The 24,280-nt window shown below is 40.4% G+C and overlaps 1 protein-coding gene and 1 pseudogene across 2 annotated transcripts in view; one reads left to right on the plus strand and one right to left on the minus strand.

The window, feature by feature from the left end:
- The window catches only part of LOC116456931 (uncharacterized), a 63,811-nt pseudogene extending 47,494 nt beyond the window's left edge, over positions 1-16,317 (minus strand).
- A 247-nt stretch (positions 16,318-16,564) lies between these two features.
- The window catches only part of TAPT1 (transmembrane anterior posterior transformation 1), a 65,483-nt gene continuing 57,767 nt past the window's right edge, over positions 16,565-24,280 (plus strand). The window contains exon 1 of one of the 2 annotated variants that reach the window (XM_032135576.2): positions 16,565-16,811. In XM_032135576.2, coding sequence (XP_031991467.1) covers positions 16,613-16,811 — 199 coding nt within the window. In that variant the 5' untranslated portion in view covers positions 16,565-16,612. Of the gene's footprint in view, positions 16,812-17,178; positions 17,195-24,280 lie in introns of those variants that run through there. The other variant, XM_058430156.1, reaches the window with a different exon arrangement.

Consider the following 24,280-nt stretch of genomic DNA (forward strand, 5'->3'; position numbering starts at 1 on the left):
GGGTAAGCAGATTTCCAATTATTGAATTTAGATAAAAAGAAGAGTTTGCTGTTGGATATAGGATTGGGAAACAGCTAGTTCAGGAAAATCTATTTGGATTATAGAATTAAGAATGGGTATAGGCAGAGGAGGATTTTGTGTGGTTACATTGGGAAAGGCTAATCTGAGCAGTTTCAACACACAATTGAGGAGTAATACATTCTAGAGAGGAATAAGTCTGATTACTAAAAATACAGACAGGGAATTTTCTTTCATTTGAGGATAGATAGGGAATATAGTTGGGTAAGACTAGTTAGGCTTTGGAGATGTGTCCACATCCCATTAGGTTGGTACCAGGCTGTTTTATTGGCTGGAAGCAACTGTGAAAATATATCAGGTTCTTCATATATTGTATGGGCACAAATCCAGCATTCTGACTGATTAGTTATAGATGCTATTTTTTATACAGTATCCACCAAGGAGTGTTTGCAATCAATGTTAGTAAAGCCTAATAAAGCTATTGATAACAAAAGCATTTTAATCATAGTGCCAGTAAACTTGTATCATTGATAGATGCAAAAGACTATTCACTGTGTCATTATTTATAATAGTAGAAGATTGAAAACACTCCAAATATCTACTGATAGGGGATCTATAAACTATGATATGTCCCCAAAATGATGTATATTCAGCTTTGAAGAAGAAAAATAAGAAAAAGCCTCATGTACTAATATGGAGTGTTCTCCAAGAGAAATTGTTAGTGCAAAAATCAAGGTGCAAATCAAGGTAAGTAGTATACCACTTTTATATATATGCATATGCAATTCTTCCAGTATTTCTTTTTGTAAATATAAGCATACATATTTTTGCAAATATAAGCAAACATATTTTTGCAAATATAAGCATACATATTTTTGCAAATATAAGCATATATAAATCCAAGTTAATATAAGCATATATACGCTTATATTTAATATTAATCAAAGTTAATATATCAAAGCATATATATAATATAATATAATCAAGACATATATATATATGCTTATATTTGCAAAAAGAAATACTGGAAGAATAAACCAGAAACAAAAATTAGTTACCTGTAGCCAACTGAGGCAAACAGGGTACAGGGCTCGAAGCTTGAAGTAAGAGTATCCTGGCGTATTCGTCCGTTTTCACGCTGCTGATAAAAACATACCCGAGACTGGGCTATTTACAAAAGAAAGAGATTTAATTGGACTCACAGTTCCACATGGCTGGGGAGGCCTCACAATCATGGCAGAAGGCGAGGAGGAGCAAGTCACATCTTACGTGGATGGTGGCAGGCAAAAAAAAAGAGCTTGTGCAGAGAAAATCCCATTTCATAAAACCATCAGATCTCGTGAGATCCACTCACTTTCATGAGAACAGCATAGGAAAGACCCATACCCATGATTCAGTTATCTCCCACTGGGTCCCTTCCACAACACGTGGGAATTATGGGAGTTACAAGATGAGATTTGGGTGGGGACACGGAGCCAAACCACATCACCTGAGTATAACTATATAACGTTGCCTATAACTATATAATGTTGACTTTGGAATTATGTGTTATATATATTCAAAAAGTGAAATTTTAAAAAGGAATAAACCCATCTCATGTGGACACTCAGAGGACATATTTTACAAAAGCAAATCTACAGGGAGAAGTCAAACCAAGGCCTAACCATGGTTTATGGACCTTAGTGCCCACTCAGTCCTCTAGATGGCCTGCCAAGGATGAGTGTAAAATGGGAATGGAGAACAGTAGCAGGGAAAAGACAAGGATTGGATAGAGAAGCGGAGACAACGTCAAGAAGAGTGTGGCCAAGAGCAAGTGACAAGAGAACAGGAAATGAGAAGCAGCACAGACAAGACACTGCTTCTCCGGACCACCGCCTCTGTCTGAAAAGCCTTCTCTCTCAATCTTGCCAGAGATCTTTGTCATTAGCTAATATTGGCTTTTTTAATAAGTTAAAAGTATATTTTTTCTAACAGTCCTAGTAATTTAGGGGATCTTTTGTTTGTGTGGCAGGGCACTATTTTAAGATACAAAGCTGTGCAATTTTGTCTCCACATGTGTTCATCCTTTCGCTCCCTGCTCCTCTGCCCCCTGTCTAAGCAGGTAGGCACCTGTGTTCACTACCTCAGGGAGCAGATGCGGAGGATACAAAATGAAAGCCCCTCTGTCTAACATTCACTGCTCCTCTCACTTCCTGCCCTAGGAAGTGGGGCAGAAAGAGGAAGAAAGCAGCCACTGGGGTCCTGAGCACTATTCCTGCTGGGAGGGGAAGACTTGTGCCAGGAATGGGCAAGTGGCTGCAACACTCTATGCAGAGGGCATCATAGGCAGCCTTGCACACATCTGTGATCCAAGCAAGGGAACTTGGAGGGAAAGAGAGAAAGACCCACTGGATTTGAAAAAGCTATGCAGTCAGGGACCTGTGGAGTCCCACCCATTCCTTGCAAAGGACAAGATCAGGAACTGGTAGACACAATGTCAGAGAGAGAAAGAGAGTGCTGGGAAACATTTTATTTTCCCAACAGCCTAACATAATGTAGAGTTCAAAGTTAATATTGAAGTGGTTTACAGATAATTTTAATGTAGTATTTACTGCACATTTTATTTTTTAGGAAGACACTTATGTCCAATATCTCTGACTTGTTCTCAACCTAATTAGACAAGCTTTGACCTCAAGGGGTATAGAGGCCCGGTGCAGGAAAGCAAGAACAGCGAATCTCCAGCTTTCCCCAGGCTCTCTCTCTCAGACCCGTGCTGTCCCCCACAATACCCTACACACATGGGGTGTCAGTGCTGGAACCCAGAGACAGCGGCACAGCCAAGGAATCAAGAAACAGCAAAGCAAGCAAAGGCAGAGCCTTGGAGAACTTCTCAGAGAAAGATACAGATTATGACCTCTCAGTTTACCTTTATTTCATTCATACGCTCAGAACTAAGTTCCACAGAGATCAAACAAATACACTTGACTCAAGGACACAAAATTGTCCTGCACTTTGTCCTGAAGGCAAAACCAACCAACCAATCAACAAACAAACAAAAAGGTCAGAACGGGGTCAGGATGCAAGGGGATGCTAGCTAAAAATATAAAAAGATTTGAAGAGAATGCCCTTTTTTCAATGTCCTGGAAATTTAGTAGCTGATCTTGGCTGCTACATAAGCAAATGAGTTTTCTTTAAGATAAATCGCAGTCCTGGAACCTATCCAACTCATAAAACAGACTTACCCTTGCAAGCTGTGTAGACTGGCAGGGGAAACAATTACGTGAGGATAAGAAGAGTGTATTTCATATATTCAACTGAACTCATGAGATTGTTTAGATTCTACCAAAAAAAAAAAATTAGGGTAACCTACCAGTTTCTCCTTACTTAGGCTAACTGGTTCTTCACCTTGCCCATCTAGTATACAGTATCGCAACAAGCATTAACTTACCTGCAGGACTGGGAGCTCCCTAAAGGCTGGAGCCATGTTTCTTCATGGTTTAACCTCTATTTCTTATCGCAGTGCCTGGTGCTAGGAAGTGCCCAACAAACATGCAGTGAAGACACCAGGGGATGGTTGGATGAGCCCTCCGTGGATGGAGAGAAGGATGTGTGCTGGCCGCCGCCCTATTATTCATAAGGCAACCCAAATTTTGCCGTAATTTGTTCAGCCTCAGGACAAATGGGAGGAACAGAGAATGGTCAGGGTCACAACAGAGTGTTTTGTTTCATCTGACCTGTGAGTGGTGGATCTGGTAGATGAGGTAAGACCCAGCTCACAGCTGGAGAGCAAGAGTATCAAAGCTTATCTGATATTGTGGCCAACACGTGGTAGCAAGACTTTCTCAAAAGCAGTAATATTCAAGGGTCATGGCAAGTGATAGTATTGTGGGGTTAAGGGCAGTAAGATCCCCTTGACTGAGATATGAAAGCAAGTGATAGCAGCTCTGGAGAAAGTTCTGGGCCCAGGAAAGAATTAGGGGTTTAATGGGCAACCCAAAGTAAAAACCCAAATGGATGGGCCAGATTGAGGATGGTTCTGTCTTGGGCACATGGCTGCAGAGGAATCATTAGATATGGATATTTAGGCAGCAATGCTAAATTCTACCCCCGGAAAGGACTGAGATCTTAATGCTCTTCTTGGGGATCCTGTTCCAACTCTCCTGTACATTCATCCTCTCCTCTCCAACCCGTCTGCACCTAACCATGCTTAAGTCTCTCCGTATTAAAAGGAAACAAACCAGCCAATCAATAAGCAAATTTTTCTTCTTGCAGCCCAGTGTTGTCCTTGTAATTGTCTCCACATCTTCACTTCCTTCTTGCTCCTCTTCTGTATACCCAGCTGCATATCTTTCTCCGTTCATGAGGTTGCCTTCAGTGATGACAGGGTGATGTTATTGTTGCAAAATCCACACATTTCAGTATGTATCCTCTTTGCAGCATCCAACATTGTTGACCACTTCCTCTTTCTTCACTTGACTTCCACAAGAATGCCGTCTTGTGAGTTTCTCCCTACCTTCTACTGCTCCTTCCTGGATTCCTTCTCCTAGTTTTCTGGGGTGCTCTTCTCTTATGCTATACACCCTCTGGTGAGATGTCATCCACTCTCTTGCCCCCACACCCAGATGCAAATGCTTACAAATCTACATTTCATCCTAGACTTCTCTTCAAATCGCCATACCTATATACATGTACCTATGTTCTGGACTTCTCTCCTTGGCTCTTCTATAGGCAGAAGAATGCCATTTAGATTCTGAGGCAGTTTTGGTTTTAAGGACCAAAATGAAACCGACAAGTGCCAAAATGATACACAGCAAAATTTGTTATAGATGAAAAGCTGACTTGAGAATCACAGATCATTGGTAATTTTTAAAGTTGAAAGAATTGTCTCATGAAACTATTTCGCTGGTTACAAAAAAAGGTAAAATACAACTGAAAATAGCAAAAACAGAAAATGGTAAAAAGTTATTATTGCTCACAAATTAAAGAAAAATCAAAAAGAGTAGATGTCCAAAATTTGACATGGTAAAAATAGTAGAGCTTAAATGACATTTCCCATGTAAAAGTTGTATCTGTAAAAATTTGACAAAGATGATGATAAAGAAGTTGATAAATCAAGTATTCATTGTAAAATGTACACAAGAAAGATTTTGTCCTGATGGAAACAGTGCTAGTAAAACAACAACACAGGAGGGAACAAATGGGAAAAGATTAAATTTGACCTAGGAAATAGGTCAAGAAATTAAACTAGCTTAATGAAGTTAACCCTGGAATAAGTCTTTACCACAAAATTCATCAGTGTTGATAGCATCTTGATGGCAATGTTTATATTCAAGAACAAAAAAACAGCAGGGTCAAAACATACAAGAGCTCAAAATGATGTCAAAATGTCCTGCGCTCCCTCCGGGTACTTCAAATTCCACAATTTCCACACTGGACTCATTTCCATTCCCTACCTATACCCTAAACTGCTTCTCTTGCATTTCCTGTCTCTGAGAATCGCACTGTCATCCCCAAGTCAAAATTCTGTACATTTCCCCCAAAATTTCCTCTCTCTTCCTTACGCACTTTTCCCCCACCTGTACACCGTATCACATCCTGCCTTTTCTGGCACCTAATTATCTCTCAATGCATTCTCTCCACCCCATTTCCACTGTAACTCCTGCTGTTAAGGCCATTAACACTTCTGGGCTACAGTCTCTTCACTGGTCATAGTGATTCTCTTGACTCCCTCAAACCATTCCACATGCCAGCAAGGAAAGTGATCTTCCTAAAATGCAAATCTAATCATCTACTCTTCACAGGTTCCCTCTGCCTTGTGCCTAGCTTGCAAGGCCCCTTGTAATATTTATATCTGCAGCCTAACCCCACCATCACAACTACACCTCCCTCTGTGCCTTAGACTTCCCATCCTCTCCCTGGCTTAAAGGCATTGCACACAGTTCTCCTTCTACCTCAAATCCTGCTGCTTTCAACCTAAACCCTATAACTCCTGTGCTAGTGAATCCTTACTCATCCTTTAAGAATTATGTTGCAACTATTTCCTAGTCTTTCTCTACTACCACATTATGAAGTTCTTAGGACAAAGTCATGACTTATTCACCTTTATATTCTTAATACCAAGTACAGTTACACTTGCAATTACTGACATGTAATAGGACGTCTCCATATATTTGCTGAACTAATGAATGGAGCTTATTTAATCTTCACAACAATCCTGCATAGCAGGTATTACTATTGTTGTTTTAAAGAAGCTCAAAGAAGTAACTTGCCCCAGTCCCCACAGCAAGTAAGGAACAGTTTGGATTTAACCTGTATCAGTTTATAAGGTGCATGTTACTTCTATTCTACCATGCTCTGTCTTTCAACTGGATGCAACCAAAATACAGATGTGGAGACACAGTTTCTACAATTATGGGATTGAGAGCTGACAGGGGGAGTAATGCATTAAAAAATAGTTACAACACAGTGTGGTGTGCAGTTGTAGATGCATGAACCATGGGTGTATATTGAAAAGAATGGCCACGGGGGAATGGGAGGTTAAAAAGACTGTGAGGGGGAATATTAGAGCTGGGACTTAAAAGATGTGGAAGAGCTTGATTGGCAAAGTTGGGAAGAGAGTCCTGGGCAGATGTAGAAAATAAGTTGTTTTCTTATACATCAGTTACTGCAACAGAATAAGCTTAAGAAATTAATATTCCTTCTGAGTGTAGTATAGATGACAAAGCTGCTAATGCCAATATTTTGAAATTCTAAAATGATTAAATGTATAAGAGTATAAATCATCAGCAAGGATGATTTCTCAGAAGCATTGAACATTATACTGAAAGCTTCTTTCTTGGATGCTGCCAGAGACCTCGGGCAGGCCATTATGAACGTATTTCTTCGTGTCTTGTGCTCATCAATGTATTCTACTAGGTTCCAAGTGCTAATTAAAATTGCACACTGACTGCCAAAGAAAAAGCAAAAGCGCTTACATTAAAATAATGTGTCTAAATTAAATGGCTCAAAACAGAGAGTCTGATTCCAAATTGACATACAGTTCTTACCCTACTCCGTAACTATGGGGGATTAGGCTGAGACTCAAGACACAAAACTGAATATATAATGTCTTCTTCCTGATATTTATACTTATTCACAATAATCTAGAACTTTAAAGTTTACAAAAGACGGCTTCCAAGCCATCAACATCCCATTTCATCCCTTCAATAGACTGAAATGATTTGATTTGAAGTTTTGAGGCTAAATATGACACTTGATATGTGAAGAATACATTGCCTATCATTAAAATGTATCTGTGAGTTGCTGTCAAAAAATGTTAATCCTTAATGATTTGTTTTATAGCCAAACAAAACAAATTTTTTTTTTTTTTTAAAGTTTGTTCTACGAAAGTTATGCTGAAACAACTTTTCAGAAAAAAAAAAAGATGGTAAAATGTCTTAACTAGATACTGGACTTGGACATTGAGAATAAGACTTAATGCATAGTAAATGTTCAATAAACAGATTATTGTTCCAACTGTTCTTGTGAAAATTTTGTAGAAATGCAAGCAGATCACAATATATACCAGATTAAAAAAACAAACAAACAAAAAAAACAGAATTACTCTTCAACATGTGGAGATGGCAGAGAGGAAGTGTTGGCAACCTATTAATGCCCTAATTCCTCATTTCACTTCCAGGCCGTTCTTCCCCACTCTCCTTAAGTCAAAATGCCCTATCCCACCCCCATTTATGGCCTACTATTTAGCCTTGGAAACAGAAACTCTATCTTGAAGCTCTACTCAAACACCACGCATCTTCCTACCTCTCACATTCTGCCCGTGCCCTAGCACCCACCTGTCAGGCCCTTCAGTTGCCATCCTCAGCCCTGTTTTCCATCTGGCAAACACATCTTTCCAGATCCATCCAAATGCCATTTCCTTCTAAGCTGACCTGGTCATCCCAAAGCAGAATTAATCTCTCCTCTGAACTACCATGGCACTTCATTCGGTCTTCCATTGTGGTACTTAGTGTATAGTAATAATTACTCGCGGGTGGGAAATTCATGTTATTTACCTTTGTTACTCTAAGGCTTTGTACCAGTACTGGACACATAAAATATGGTCAACAAATGTATGCTGAATAAGAAATACTAAAGACTGCTGATTGAAGGTAAGCAATTTCAGATAAACATTATCATTTACAATAGGGTACCTGAGCTCACCAGAAGGAAAATATTACAAACGAATGTCAGCATTTAATGTTAGCCTCAAATAACCCAAAAGGCACCTAAAAAATCATATAACTCTAGAGCCGAAAGGAGACTTTGAGACAATCTAGCCCACCTTCTGCTACATGAATTAGGTAATGATGGCCCAGAGTACATCCAAATTCCACAACTAGTAAGTGGCAAGCCTCCTGATTCCAAGTTTATAGCCTTCTCCATTACATTCTGCTACTCTCTATATGATGAACTTCTATAGCCTACTGCCATCATTCAAGATTACTTTTTATGGTCTAGTCCCAAACAAATATTTCACCCACTTTGGCACACAGGCAAAAGAACAGATTGTTTTGAGAAAACTATCCATTAGTTAAAAACAAATGCTCGCATGGGTGAATCCACCTGTGTGTTTATATATGTCCCTGAAGGATTAACGGTTGCTGCCTTTCTAAAAGATTTAGCTTAAAAAAACACACACTCAGAAGAAAAACCTTTGCTGATAAGCTATTTTTAAAAAACACTCCTAACATAAAGAAAATTATTTGCTTTCAAGGGAGAAGCCAGTTATACTGTCCATAAAACACCAGTGAAGAAGGCTAATCCCAACAATTAGGCATCCTTTGTGGAACACTATTAAAATATCAGAGGGAAACAAATGACAGATTTGGAGTGGATATTGCATTGCCCAAAGTCAATGGAACCAACTGATTTTTGGACCTTTAATTACTTAATATAAGACTGATTTTGTTGGATGCATTAAGATAAAGTAGAAACTGTGTGTTTATCCAGCTAGTAAAAATAAAATAAAATTCAACAACGATAGACTGGATTAAGAAAATGTGGCACATATACACCATGGAATACTATGCAGCCATAAAAAATGATGAGTTCATGTCCTTTGTAGGGACATGGATGAAACCGGAAAACATCATTCTCAGTAAACTATCGCAAGGACAAAAAACCAAACACCGCATGTTCTCACTCATAGGTGGGAATTGAACAATGAGAACTCATGGACACAGGAAGGGGAACATCACACTCCGGGGACTGTTGTGGGATGTGGGGAGGGGGGAGGGACAGCATTAGGAGATACACCTAATGCTAAATGACGAGTTAATGGGTGCAGGAAATCAACATGGCACATGGATACATATGTAACAAACCTGCGCATTGTGCACATGTACCCTAAAACCCTAAAGTATAATAAAAAAAAAATGGCATTATTTGGTCATAGATTGAATATAGCTCTCATGAGAAATCAGCTTGTTCTGTGTGAGGGTAAGAGTCACTAAGGGTTATTTGCTGGTTTCTTTAAGCTGACTTGAGAACTAAGTCTCTAGGAGAAGGCAGATGTCTTCATTCACTACCTGGAAGGATAAATGTGTGCCACACTTGCACAGACATATTGTATTGTTAGAAACCAGCATATACATTTGATGTGGAATGAAAATACGCTCTTTGTTTGGCCCAGCCCATTAATTTTAAAATGCCTAGAGCCCAAAGCAGCCCCAAACAGCTGGAATACTACCTGTTATTCCAAAATAGGCACTAAAATCCTCTCTCTATTTATAAAAAATAAAACTGCTTTTCTTTTCTTAACAAGCTTTGTCAGTGTAAAAGGAACCAAAACTGAAAAAAATAAAAAATAAAAAAAATAAAAATAAAAAAATAAAAAAATAAAAAAAAAATAAAATTACATGAAACTAAGTACTGTTCAGAAAAAGAATATCTAGCCAAACATCAGATAATAAATATCAGAACTATAATAAATATTAAAATTGAATATTTAAAAATGGGTTGCAGCACTAGAAATGAATTATTTATATAAGACAATTGTGTTATTACACTGCTAAGTAGATGAATAAAAGGTCAGAGTGTAATTTAAAAGATAATGACCAGCATCTGATTTAGTCTCAGTTTTCTTAGCAATTGAATATTTATGTGTAAATTATACATGCCAAATTTGTAACCCCAGTGTATATCTGTCAAGAGTGGGCATATGCTTAGGAGAACGTGAATTAATGTTAGTACCAGCTTAGGCAAAGTATAATTAGGAGGATAAAACTGTCACAAGAAAATAATGCTTGCTAAAGCCACAATATGTTTTCTTTTTATTGCTATTTCAAAAAATTAACCACATTCTTCTATTCTCCTCCATGAAACTGTATACCTAAGTTATAGTATTTATTAAGCATCCACATGGAAGACAAGCAGGTAAAAGTGGTTCATTATTAGAAATTGATACTAAATCGGAAAATGTCAGAAACAAGAGAAGCATTTTACAAATAAACATAGGCTTAGAACTGAAAAGAGAATAGAATAATGCATATAAAAGAGCAATTTGAAAATCTAAGGCCTTGAAATCAGATACACTAATTTCTAAAACCTGGAAAGCAGAAACCCTCAGATTTTTGAGAATCTGAGAGTTTATCATGCATTTCCAATAAATTTTGGTATGAAGGCAAAAGAGAGATAAATACTTGGGTTTGCCTAAAAGATAACAAACAATAGATCCTTGTAAGAGACTGCTTTCACTTTTTAGTATCTTGGAAACAAGGAGAAAGAAAAGGAAAAACTGTCTGGATGGAAAACACTGATTAATGAACAGAATGAAAGCTAATTACAAGAGCAGGATCACAGCCCAAAAGAGCTTAAAGGGCATCGATGTCAAGAGAAAAATTACTCAGTTATCTTAATCCATCATAGTTCAAGCAGAAACACTAGAAAAAAGCAAAAAATTATCCTAAATATCATGTAAAATCTTCCAATTACCAACTACTATTTGATGAGTGGCCAAAAGAAGCAATAAATAACTTGCCACTGGGGAATAACAAAAAGAAAAAATAAAAAAACTCTGAAAGGCAAAATTCAAAAGGACTAGCAACAGGAACTGGGTGGTAAATAAAATCTCCCCTGCTTCCTGAATTCCAAAATGAAAGCCTTTGCTAGCTAGAATCATAAAAAAGGATTTTTGACAGTTATCAACACATTTACTGGAAGGTCTGAATTTATTCTGCAAAAGGATTCTTGTTAATTAACCGACTAAATGATTAACATGGTTTGAAACAACATCTATTTATTTTCATCATGATAATGAGGAACACTGTTCTTTTTTCTTAAAGAGATAAATCTGGCATGGAAAGCCTGCTGAGTCATTAACCAGAGGCCCTTTCATTAGTATTTTGAAATTTTCCAGAAATTTAAAGTCCAGCACAAAATAAATTTTATATCTGATCATGAATAAAAGGCCCTATAAGCCAATAAGCCATGAAATTATATAGGTTCATACACTTTTATTACATAAACAGAACCTACCTTTAGGTCTTCAGAACATAATATCCTTTATAAAACACCCCTTTTAGCAAAGTATTGTTTTCAAAAAGTCCTATGTACAATGGTTTCTGTCATATATTCTCATGTCAAAGAAATGCTTTTAAAAATGATGTTGCTCATGACAGTTTTAGTTAAGGTGTAACAGGTATACTAGAATCAAAGGCACATTACTTAATTTGTGTTACATCTTCCAAGTTCTAAAGCGAACTGGTGTCCTTTAGAAATCCATGGAATAAAGCCCAAAGAGAATAAAACATAATGAGCATCAGTCCAAAAATGATCGCGAAAGATAGAAAATATTACTACTGAAACTCAGAAATTCAAACTCACACTAATTTAGTGCAAAGGCTTGTTCTGGGTTCAGCGGTGTATTTTCTTTAGAACATCAGCTGCAAAGCTGTTCAGATCTTTCAAAAACATCAACTCTTCTTTTTGACGGCAAAATGGTGAATGAATTAAATTCAGAACTACATTTGTGAAGACACATGACATTTATGATTCATGAAATAGAAGTCATGTAATGCTAGAGTTTCAACTGAGAAATACAGATTTAATTAAAACTGTGCTTTATTCAGTGTTTGAATCCATACTACGAAAATCACCTGTACAATGATTACTGAGTAATCATCTCAAATATAACTTCAGGTGCTGTTTAATGTCACCTTACAGCAGAGTTCTTAGACTCAGGTGTGCATGGGTACAATATTGGAAATTTGTTCAAAATGTAGAAACCCTGAGGCCTGGTGTGAGAAACACAGCCTTCGAGTTATGGAAGGTCACTGAGAAACCATCACTTCTCCTCATGCCAAGGAATGAAGGACTAATGCATAGAACATAAAGGTACATAAAAACTTACATGTCTTTGTTATCAACACAATTATTGCATTTGAACTCTATGCATTCAAATCTTAGACTCAATTACAAAGTGACTCTAAGTATTTCATATTTTTCTACAAATGTTGATAGTGCAGGCCTGTCTACTATTTTTAACTCAGAAGGGAGTTGCATGGAGTTTAGCCCAGTATTTTGGAGCTAGAAGGGAGGATGGGTCATTGAGTCCAATACTTTACAGGTCAGAAAATGAAGCAGAAATGGGTCACCTGTGCTCCTTTGATCAAAGACTTTAGTTGAAGGGTCAGAGAGAATCCAGGCCATCTCCTGACTCGGGATTCTTTCAAGTTAGCAAATATGTGATGTTTTTATTACTCAGGAAAAGTGTATAGAACTACTTTCAAAAATACTTTAGGGACAATACACCAGAAGTGTTATCAAGAGATAAATTGCTTTGCAGTTAAGTGAAAACTACAGCCTAAATGAAAGGGAGAATAAAGGAAAATCGTATTTTTTTCAGCTTTCATTATACGAAAGATGTTGCCCCAATTTACCAATGAAAAGACACTGAGGGCCACAGTGGCCCTCTGAGATCCTCTTTCCAGGGTCACACAGATGAAATATGTGGCCAAAACAGTATCTTTCCCAAGGCTTGTAACTGTAGGCCCTTGTACTACACTGTGCTATATCTGGTAGGAAAGAATATAGATATACAAACTAAAAAACACCACTTATTTTAAAACTTGTTATTTCATGAAATGGCAGACCATAATGATTTGGTGTGGACATTAAACAAAAAGAGTTTATATGCCTCATTAAGATAATTTTCTGGAGCTTGGAATCCATGGTTTATACATAATGGGTTCAGTATATTTTGTTTAGGCACAAAATCACTATTGTTAAATCTTTAATTACTGAAATATGAAGTTATGCAATTTATTTTTGAAGTCTGTGTATGCTACTCACCAAATTTTTCTTGTTTAAAAAATATTGTTTTGCAATTTTCAAAATACATTAGCCTCATAGTGCATATAGCAACCATTAGACTTTATCTGATTTCTGAACTCACATCCAATATTCATCACTTTCCTCTGTTGAAATTATTCCCCACTAGTGGAGTATAGAGTTTTTTTTCTTTCTAGTGCAATGACATGCTACGGCACACCATCTTATTGTTTGTGAAATCAATATTTAAGTTGATTCAGGAAAAGTGTACCGAACTAATTTCAAACATCTTTTAGGGACAATTCACTAGAATTGCCCCTAAAACCAGTTATAAGATAAAACCAGGATCTGGATAACAATGATGGACAATATTGTCATTGTCATCCAGATTTTGGTTTTATCTTATAACTTAATTCAGAATGTTATTTGATGCCTATTTAATGGCTAGGGTTGCTATGTTTCTTAAATACTCATATTGTTTTTCTAATGGTAATACCATAAATCTAAGCCTGTATTTTTCTTTTTCCAACTGATATAAAGTGCATTATGATATTTTAACTATTTATCTTCCTCAGAGAACTGCTAGTTCTTCTATGCTGCATAAATATTTCTTGTTTTAAGGTAATTTGTAACCTAGCATTTTGAAGATTCCAAATGCATATTTGAAAATACTATTTTCCTGGATTCTAACTAAGTTGCAATATGTTGAATTAACTCAAATAAAACAACTTTCCATATGCAATAAGCTATTGATTATCTGATTATCAACACCTATACAAGGGAAGAATAGCGTTAACTTAACAAATTATTTTTACTAATGCTGTTTTTAAATGCTTTTTTGTATGTTGACTTCAATACGGGTTTGTTTGAAATTGTGCAGTTTCACATGTCAGATAGAATAAAGCAGCTTCAGTGAAAAGATTCAACCGAACAGAAGCTACAAGTCCCTCAACTTGCCCACATTCGCATTCCCACATTTCCTATTTGTTCCTCCTGCTTCTTGAGGCAGTACCTAGCCTTGGCACGGCTGCTTCCTTTTTTTTTTTTTTTTTTTTTGGCACGGCTGCTTCCTTTTTTTTTTTTTTTTTTTGAGACGGAGTCTCACTATGTCGCCCGGGCTGGAGTCCAGTGACGCGATCTCGGTTCGGTTCACTGCAACGTCCGCCTCCCGGATTCAAGCGATTCTCCTGCCTCAGCCTCCCGAGTAGCTCGGAATACAGGCGCCTGCCATTACGCCCGGCCAACATTTGTATTTTTAGTAGAGACGGGGTTTCACTACGTTGGCCAGGCTGGTCTGGAACTCCTGACCTTGTGATTCGCCCGCTTCGGCCTCCCAAAGTGCTGGGATTACAGGCGTAAGCCACCGTGCCGGGACCTCTCTCTTCTATTTAAAAGGATAGGCACAGCCTTTGGAACTGAATGACTTTCCTCAGGCCTCATAATAGAAAATGAGGAAAGTCCATTCTGACAACTGGCTGCCTTATGAAACAGAATTTGGGATTCCTACCCTGCCAGCTCCTGTTGAGTCAAAGGCAAAGGCGATAACCCAATAAATGTGGTGAGACAGTAAATGGAAACTGACATAAACATAGCAATAAAAGCCTACTTCCTTGAAAATCAACACATAAGGGAATGGGTATGATTTTACACCATAAAACATCAGAGAATAATAGAATTTGGGCTGAAGAAAGCTCAGAAAGAAGCCACAACATTTTCCCTACCTTTTGATTTTCAAAACGGTTCTTAAGATTTGTCGAGAGTATTTGTTTTCAATTGTTTCAGTGAGGCTCAGTTTTGACCACATGCAAACAAAATAGAGAATTTCATGGAGGATGGTCACAGGATTGGCTTAAAAATGTAATCCTGTGAACTGTCCCGTTTCACAAATAATAAGGTTCCGACGGCTGCACCGAATGTTCCTCCTTTCAACGAGGCTGGGCCGAGTTTGGGCTCCCATTTGCTGGGGCATTTTTAGTTCATCTTGGGCTCTCACCTCTGCCTCCTGCTCAGCTGTCAGAATGCCAGGCGGCTCTGCAGCCCAAAGCTGCCCACTCCGTTTTAAACTTGCTCAGTTTGCAATCAGGTAACCCGCTACTGACGACAGAACCCTCAAGGCCCATTTATATGCGGTTCTCAAGTTTAGGTCTAGGGAAGTTTCCAGGAAGCTTAGTGTTCGGGGAGGAATTCGTTTTGCTTTTGCTAATCAGAGACACAAAAGCACAGCCGAGTCCCGAAGCTAGCACACGGGAAATCGACGTACCACTGTCCCCTCACCGGAGCGCGCAACAATCACTTGGGGAGCGGGCAAAAGGTCCCCACCTTCCCCGAGCCTGGGGCACCTTCGCTCCCACGGCCCCAGCTGGTGGTGGTCTCGACACCCCGCTCAGTGCGGGGTCACACGCCAGAGCTGGAAAGGGGAGGTCCAGCCCCAAGTAAAGCGACAGAATAAGGACACAGTGCTGGCCAAGGGCTGTCTCCTAACCCCAGTCCCGAAAGACAGTGTGGAAAGTCCGTCGGCGCACCAGCCCTTGAAGCTCTCTGCTGGTCCGGCCGCGGCCCCTCCCCTGCGCGTCCCCACCTGTTGTGAAGCTCCCCAAGCTCCTTCTTGCCCAAATGCTTTGGAAACTGCCAAAGGACACTCAGAGGCCAGAGAATGTGACAGGCAAGCATAAATATGCAGAAGAGATGGAACCAAAATAGCGGGCACGCAGGGCCGGCGCTCGCGGGGGTCGGGGATCTGGAGCCCGGCCCCCGCCGCCGCGGCCGCGCCAGCAGTGCCAAGACCTGGCGGGCGGCGCCGGCGCACTCCGGGCACCGAGTCTGCAAAAGGGGCCCTGAGCGGGCGGCCGGACACCTCGCAGACTGCGGGCAGCGGCGGTGGCGGCCGCCTCCCCGGGGCTCCACGGCCGACCCGCCGCCCGCAGCCGCCATCCCTGGCCCGCTCCTGCCGGGTCCCCGACCCGAGCCCCGGAGGCGCCCGCTCTGCGCGACCGCGCAGCCCGGCTGCATGGAGCCCGGCGCGGTGCCCCGGCCGGCCGAGCCAGCCACGGCGCGAGAAACTGCCGCCCGCCACGGCGATGGCAGGAAGAAGATGGCGGCTGCCGTGGCGGCGGCGGCGGCGTCCTCACACGCGTCGCTGACGCCAATGGCTCGCGCCGGTCGGCGGGCCACGGATGGCGGCGGCGGCGGCGGCGGCCCGGGCTCCGGCGAGGGGCGGGGCGAGGCGGGGAGGGGGCCGGCCGGAGGCGGAGGCCGGGCCAGAGGCTGGAGGGAGGCGGCGGGGACAGTTTGTTGTGCTCGGAACATGGCTGGCGTCGGCGACGCGGACGCCTCGGGAGAAGGCGACGGTGGCGGCGTGGACGGCCCGCAGCGGGACGGCCGCAGCGAGGCGGAGCAGCCGGGCGGCAGCGGCGGACAGGGGCCCCCGCCGGCGCCTCAGCTCACAGAGACGCTGGGCTTCTACGAGAGCGACCGGCGGCGGGAGAGGCGCCGGGGCCGCACAGGTGAGGCGGGCGGCGGTAGGCCGCGGCGGGCGCTGTGGGGCGGACTGGGGACCGAGGGCGGCGGGGGACGTCTTGGGACCCCGGCCCCCGAGCCGTGCGGCCGCCGCTGCCTCCCGGGGCTGTCCAGGCTGTGGGCGCGCTGAGCCGCCGAGGCTGCCGAAGCTCCGCGGCCGTTGACAGCTCCTCGGGCGGGTTCCGCGCGCAGCCCCGAGGCCCCGGCCGCGCCAGGCCAGGTGTGCACTAGAAGAGGTCTGCGGCTGGGAAAGTTCTGTCCGGGTCCCTGCACCGCCCTCGGAAGGTCTTAGGTTGGCGGGCATCTCCCACGTCTTGGAGCCCAAACGTGAGAAGCACACGGCTGATTTCTTAATTATATTCATGCCAAGGTGACTTTTTGTTCTGTATTTTAAGCGAACTTGAGCCGTAGAAACCTGTTAACTTGCCTTCCAAATAGATTTTTCACAGACAGCTGACAGTGTGGTAGTGACCATGAAGTTCAGTAGTTTTGCCCAGTACAGAAATATTTAACACTCCATAAAATGTTGCATCTGAACTTTTCCTAACTGAAACTTATGCCAAAAAAATCACTAGATGAGAAAATGTGTACTTATGAATCCTACATTCAGTGACCAGTTTTAAATGTATTGTTACAATGTTACAGTTCCTATAAGCTCTAGGTTTTTATTCTCATTTTAAAAGAATTTCTAAAACTTGCATTTGTATTCATTTGCAGTTGCAAATTAGTTTTAAATGAAAAAAGATTTTGAGATGGATGTTTTCTTAAATATAGAGTGAACCCAACGTTTTAATCCTCAAGCTTTAAACAGCAACTGAACCATAACTCCATTAAATTTCTTCCAACTAAGAAATTATTTCTGTTGTCCAAAAGGGGCTGTGTTAGCCGTTATTTCCTGCAGTTCATGCAAATCACTTTAAGTTGTGAGGCTGATTACATCATTGATTGTATTTGAGTATTGAAATTTTAAAAGTACTTAAGGGGCATAAAGTTGATCAGATGAGATTCTAATTGATTTGCTGATTCCCAGAACTGGACGTAGGTTCGATTTTGAAGCAGTCTATATCTTTGGAAAATTACAGACTGTCTTGTTTGGTCTTTTTGAATTAACCACTTAAAAATTCTCAACCATACTTTATTTGGTTTAGTTCTCAGTTAAACATTTGCTTTCAAGAGTATTTACTTTCTGAATTGGCAGGATCTAAGTAAGACAAAATATCAAATCTCTCAACTGTCTGTTTACTTACTTAGACTTGAATATTAAAAGCACTCTGTTGTAAATAGAGATAGATGTAGCCAGGCTTCACTATACTTTCTTTAAAATATTTCTCAGTTGCAGGAAAGCCACCATTTTAAAAGCCCTTTTTTGTTGTTTGCATGGAGAGGAAATGAAGTTGTTTGAAGCCTATTGATGAGCACAGATCTTGAGCTTGCAGTATCACTTAACACTTCTTCCCTGGCTTTTTCTGGGACTGGATACCTGGACTTCCATGGACTTCATTATACCACGTATCCATTTTTCACCAACATGGCTCACCATGTTTAAGGCTGGATTTTTTTTTTAACCCATAGTTGCAGGAAGTCATTATCAGGGAGATGCCTCCAGGTTTAGCTGTTGGGGTAGTCCATGTTCTTTCCCCAGTTCCATTGATTTTATGTGAGGACATGTCAGTGGCCACTCCTGCTTTACCAAGTCACACTAGCCTTGGCGATCAGGATTTAGGTGAGAATTCAAATTCTAGTAGTATTTCAGCTGGAGCCACTGGCCAGTGTTCACTCTGAGCCTCCACATGAGCCCCTCCTTCTTTTCCCCTGGTGTCCCTGCTCTGCTAGTCACATAGCTCCTGCCACTGCTAGCACCCAGTCTGTAGCTCTGATAACCACATTTGTTAAAGGTGTCCCCACTAGAGACTGAATTATTTTAGTCCTTATTCAGTGCCCAGGCTGCTAAGTCTAGCGCCGCCCTCTTCCCCTGCTCTGTAATCCCTCCTTCCCCTCCTTTTAAGAATTTAAAAAAACGATTCCCTAGGAGCTGGCCTGGGTCAGAGGGCCTTTGAGTGGCAGCACCTAGAGTCATTTGGATAGCATTTCTCCCTGAATCAAACTAGTCCTCCAAGGCTAGATGCTCGGACTTAAGGTATTACTTGTCGATTTTTTATATTCTTGTGTGCCTCTGAGAGTCTAGCACCCCTGCTCTTGAGATCTAGATCCCCCTGCAAGTTAAGGCAACCTTTGGCTTTCTTTTTGAAAGTCATAATCTTAGTGTCTTAGTGGCTGAACCATCAGTCAGTTCCAAAGTTCCCTTTATCATTTCTCACAAGGAATTTAGGGCTTCTACAGATAAGACATTTGTTGATCAGTCCCAACAGCCTAGAATTCCCTAAATGAATGTACATATTAGGTACTTATCCAAACTCTTTCCATCTGAATAAAATAAATCAAAACGTGGTGTCTGAGGTTCATTTTTTGTTTTATATCTCTGCTTGTTGATTTATATGTTTAGAAACTAGGTATGCGTATTTGTCTGTATGAATAGCTGTGTATGCTCTATATTGTATTATACGTGTGTCTCCATTAAGTATAAGCTTTCTTTTCCTCATCACTTTGTTCTCAGAACTCCCGTTCTGACTTATATTTAGCCTGGCAATAGGCTGAAGCAAGTCTCAGATGCGAGTACTTAACACCTTTTAACATAGTTAGAATTGGGAATCCCACTCATCATTCCTATTTTTATTTACTCTCTCAGAATGGTCATTGTGTATTCTCTTGTTGCATATGTGGTTACTGGCCTTGGACTCTGGATATAGTGGTTATCAAGAACTGCAGATTGATCTCTTCTGTATTTTCTTCCTGTCCTTGAACATACTACCAACTTCTGTTGTTCCTTTTGACATAAAACCAAATAATCAATATTATGTTTTTGTGCTTGTTCCCCACTTGATTCATCTGCAGAAGTCCTAGGTAGGAGAGTTTCTGTATAGTCATATTTTTGTTTAGGAATCTAAGTACAGCAAATCAACTTTGGACTAAGCATTAGGAAATCTGTGTTTTTGGCTTGGTTGGGTTGTTGAATTGCTTTGTAAACTCTGTGCTTGCTTAGACTGCTTGCCTAATCTGTTTGGTTCTGTTTCATAATGCCACTACTAGATAGTTCAGTATCTGAAGCATCTAGGTTGCTTCTAGTCACCGTGGAGACTTAACAGAAGGCTTGGTGTAAATAAGGGTAGCACCTGTGAGGATAAAAGAGTACCTGTGTAATGCAGGTGTTGGAGATGCATGGGGATAGGTATTGCTTGTACAACAAGAAAGCCTGAAGTCAGGTATAGGTGAACATATTGTTTCTACTGGTAACAGTGCCATGGACCCATTTCCTTCCTCCTCTAATAGTGACTCTGGACTTCTAAAACTTCACCTTATTATCCATCTCTTTTGCCTCTCTCCTCTCCCTTTAACCATGGTTAGACCTCTTCTTGCTTCACCTCTGTTAGAGATTGAGCAGAGGCAGGAAGAAAGACTGAAACCCAGAAGAGTCAACTGAATTTTTAGCAATACCATCAAAAGATTTAGAGTGGGACGAAGGTTTTAACTATTCATATTACCTATGTCTTATTCTTTGTGTAATTGAAAATTTGTCAGTTTCTTCTTACAAATACATTTTTATTAAAATATGTTTTCATTTAACCAGTCTTTACCTGTATCACGTAGTTATCCCAGTGGCCCCAGACTTAACCTAATGGATGATTAAAGGGTGACTGATTCTAAAATTATGATCTAGAGCCAATTAATTTGTTTACAAAGAAAAATAAAAATAATTATAAAACCGGGAAATTACTTGGAGTAACCACAAACCAGATACAAAGTAAAATTAGCTGCTTCTGACAAACTATTGCTTTGCTTTTAAAATTCTCACTTGCTTTAATTAGTATATATAGACCAAATGAACAATGAAAAGTTACTTATTTTGGTTTTTGATCAGTTCAGTGTCTTGGCTTTTTACAGTTTTTAACTTTAACTTAGTTTACGCTCTGAAATTCAATCCTAGCAGCTCATTTGTGCTCCAATTTGGGGACTACTTGCATAAAAGAAGTCTCTAGAAAGCCTATATAGCATTGACTGTCAAATTAATGATATTCTATTCTCATTTGTAATCTTTTGCTTTATAACCTTATGACTTTGGAAAAAGTCACTCCTTTGTTTATACCTGTTTTCCATCTATACATTTATAAATATTCTACTCTTTACTCCTCTAAATGAGACTATAAAACATTTTTTCGAACATCTTAAAAACTTGAATATACTGTGTGAAATGGTTCTTTTACTTAATGTTTGACTTAGGAAAGCAGAATTGCTGTTGTATTATTGATCCCCAGAAAAGCTGATTACTAATTGGCCTTGTACGAGAGTGTGTCTCTGTTTAATAAGCTTATTTAATATTTTAGTGTAACCTTAATAAAGTTTACTAAAGTTTTATGTTATTTAAGACTATGGAGATATGCATGTTTCATATTTTCCTAACAGTTAACCAGTATTACTTTCCAGCTTTTTAAATGCTCAATGCTATTTTAAGAAAGATATATTTAGACATATTACTGAACATATAAATATGTTTATGATTACTCATTACTTTTAATTAATACTTTTTAATCTTAAGTTCTTATTTCTAAAATAAGTTTTCTTAGAAGATAATTAAACATTGTGTGTTTTCTCTTAGGGGTGAGGAAAAAGCAATTTATACTATGCTTTTTCTGAATTTAAGTTCTGGATCCCAGAGCAATTCTGTGGTAGGAGATGACATCATGTAAAAATATGCTGGCGGGGCTGGGCGCGGTGGCTCACCCCTGTAATCCCAGCACTTTGGGAGGCTGAGGCGGGTGGATTGCCTGAGCTCAGTAGTTCAAGACCAGTATGGGCAACACGGTGAAACCCTGTCTCTACTAAAATACAAAAAATTAGCCGGGCTTGGAGGTGTGCGCCTGTAATCCCAGCTACTTGGAGGCTGAGCCAGGGGAATTGCTGGAACCCAGGAGGTGGAGGTGGAGGTTGCAGTGAGACGAGATCGTGCCACTGCACTCCCGCCTGGGCAACAGGTGACAGAGCAAGACTCTGTCTCCAAAAAAAAAAAAAAAAGTATATATATATATATGTACGTATGTGCTGGAGGAATTGATTTGGATTTATGATTGGTATTATTTTCCTCATATTACATGTTCACAGTTGACGGCTGGGCGCGGTAGCTCACACCTATAATCCTAGCACTTGGAGAGGCCAAGGCGGGTGGATTGCTTGAGCCTAGGAGTTCAAGACCAGCCTAGGCAACATAGTAAAACCCTGTCTCTATAAAAAATACCAAAGTTAGGTGGACATGATAGCATGTGCCTGTAGTCCCAGCTGCTAGAGAGGCTGAGGTGGGAGGATCACTTGAGCCCTGGAGGCAGAGGTTGCAGTGAGCCAAGATTGTGCCACTGAGCTGCAGCCTGGGCAACAGAGTGAGACCCTATCTCAAAAAAAAAAAAGGAAAATTCACAGTTGACAAAACATAGTTCTTCTAATGTTGAAGCACTTGTTTATGTTATAATTAAATAGTAAAATGTTTCTTTTTTTTTTTTTTTTTTTGAGATAGAGTCTCGCTCTGTCACCAGGCTGGAGTGCAGTGGTGCGATCTCGGCTCACTGCAACCTCCGCCTCCCGGGTTCAAGCAACTCTCCTACCTCAGCCTCCCGAGTAGCTGGGACTGCAGGCGTGCACCACCATGCCCAGCTAATTTTGGTATTTTTAGTAGAGATAATGTTTCACCATGTTGGCCAGGATGGTCTCCATCTCTTGACATCGGGATCTACCCGCCTCGGCCTCCCAAAGTGTCTATTTTTAAAAGACTTTTACTGAATGATATTTCTTCCTGGTAAGATTGGGATAAATGAACTAAAATTAATTGACATCTTAAAAACTGAAATCAGTGTTCAGAAAATAAATATTTGGATTATTGGAAAAATACTTATTCTTAAAACGTAAAGGTAGATGTTTGGCATAACAAATGAGAGTGACTGTTTTGCTTAGAAGGAATGAAATACCACAAAAGTCTGACAGTAGTTAAGATGTACTTAGCTATCAGAGTTCTTGGTGATACCCACAGGTAAAGAACAGTGGCTTTGCTAAATAATTAACCAGTCAACTATAGCCAAAATTATAGGACAGATAAGTTCAGATAGGTCTATAGAATTCTAGAGAGCAATGTTTAACAAAATAAAAACAAGCGAAACACTGAAACGCAGGTGTACCTCGGCACTGGAGATTGAGTGGCGCTCTGGGAAATGCAGCCTTCTCCAGGAAAAGGTGGGAGTGGTCCCGGCGAGCAGAAGCAGCGAGGCTAACTCGATGGCCCCAGCAACGAGGCAGTGTACCCTCCTACCTCTTTCACCATGAATCACAGCCAAATTATAATTGTCAGAGAGATGGTTGATCATTTTGATATAGGGGAGAGAGCACGCTGGACTAGGTACTATTCCCAATTTGTCACTTAGCCTTTCAATGACTTTGGACAAGTCTCTCAACTTCTGTGAACCTCAGTTTTTTCATAATATGAAAGTGGACAAAATATGGACACCATTAATTGCTCTCTTTAGCTCTCATGATTGTTGCAAGAATTGTATGAAGCAATGTGTGCAAGACCTTTGTAAACTGCCTTATACTGTAAAGTAGGAGGATCCTAATCCCTACGCAGGAGTAGGTGAGAAGGAGGTAAGACAAAGCTTTCAAGATATTTAACCTTATGAAACTTTGTTGTTGTGGTTAGTATTTCTTCAATGTATCATTTAAAACCATTCCCCAGCCTATTAGCATCGCGCTAGTTGTACGCAAAGATTACCCTTACATTCAGAACTCACCGGCAGGGCTGGACTTCGAGAATATAGGGATACATGGGGCCTGCTCTTAGAAAGTTCATGGTCTTGTAAGGGAGCAACTAGTAAAGAGTGTAGCTTCACAGAAGTCAGCCCAAGGTGAACTGGGAGCACAGGTAAAGGGGAGGGACAGAGGGCTCCTAATTTTCCAGAAGTAACGCAGTGGCCTGTTTACAAAGGCACTTGAGGCAATAATAGGCAAAGCTATCTAATGGTGAAAAGCACACACTCTAGCCATAGACTGCTTGACTTTGAATTCTGGCTTTTCTGCTTGCTTCCTGTGTGACCTTGGAGATCTCCTTTGCCTCTCTGGGCCTTGATTTCTTCATCTGCAAAATGGGCATAACAGTAGAACCTGTTTCATGGTTATGAGAGCTGTACACTCAAAATAGGTTATGTTTTTATTTGACTTTTTATATTCTTCGTTGTAGAATCTAAACTAGTGTTTATAATTAAAATTCTTGGCTATCTAGAGGTAGAATCCGGACACAGCACTGTTTTGTACTTGTAATTAAAACACTCAGTATTTATATTGTATGATAACATGTTTACAGAAAGTT

The sequence above is a fragment of the Hylobates moloch genome, unplaced genomic scaffold, assembly GCF_009828535.3.
Source record: "Hylobates moloch isolate HMO894 unplaced genomic scaffold, HMol_V3 SCAFFOLD_17, whole genome shotgun sequence".
NCBI classification, from domain to species: domain Eukaryota; kingdom Metazoa; phylum Chordata; class Mammalia; order Primates; family Hylobatidae; genus Hylobates; species Hylobates moloch.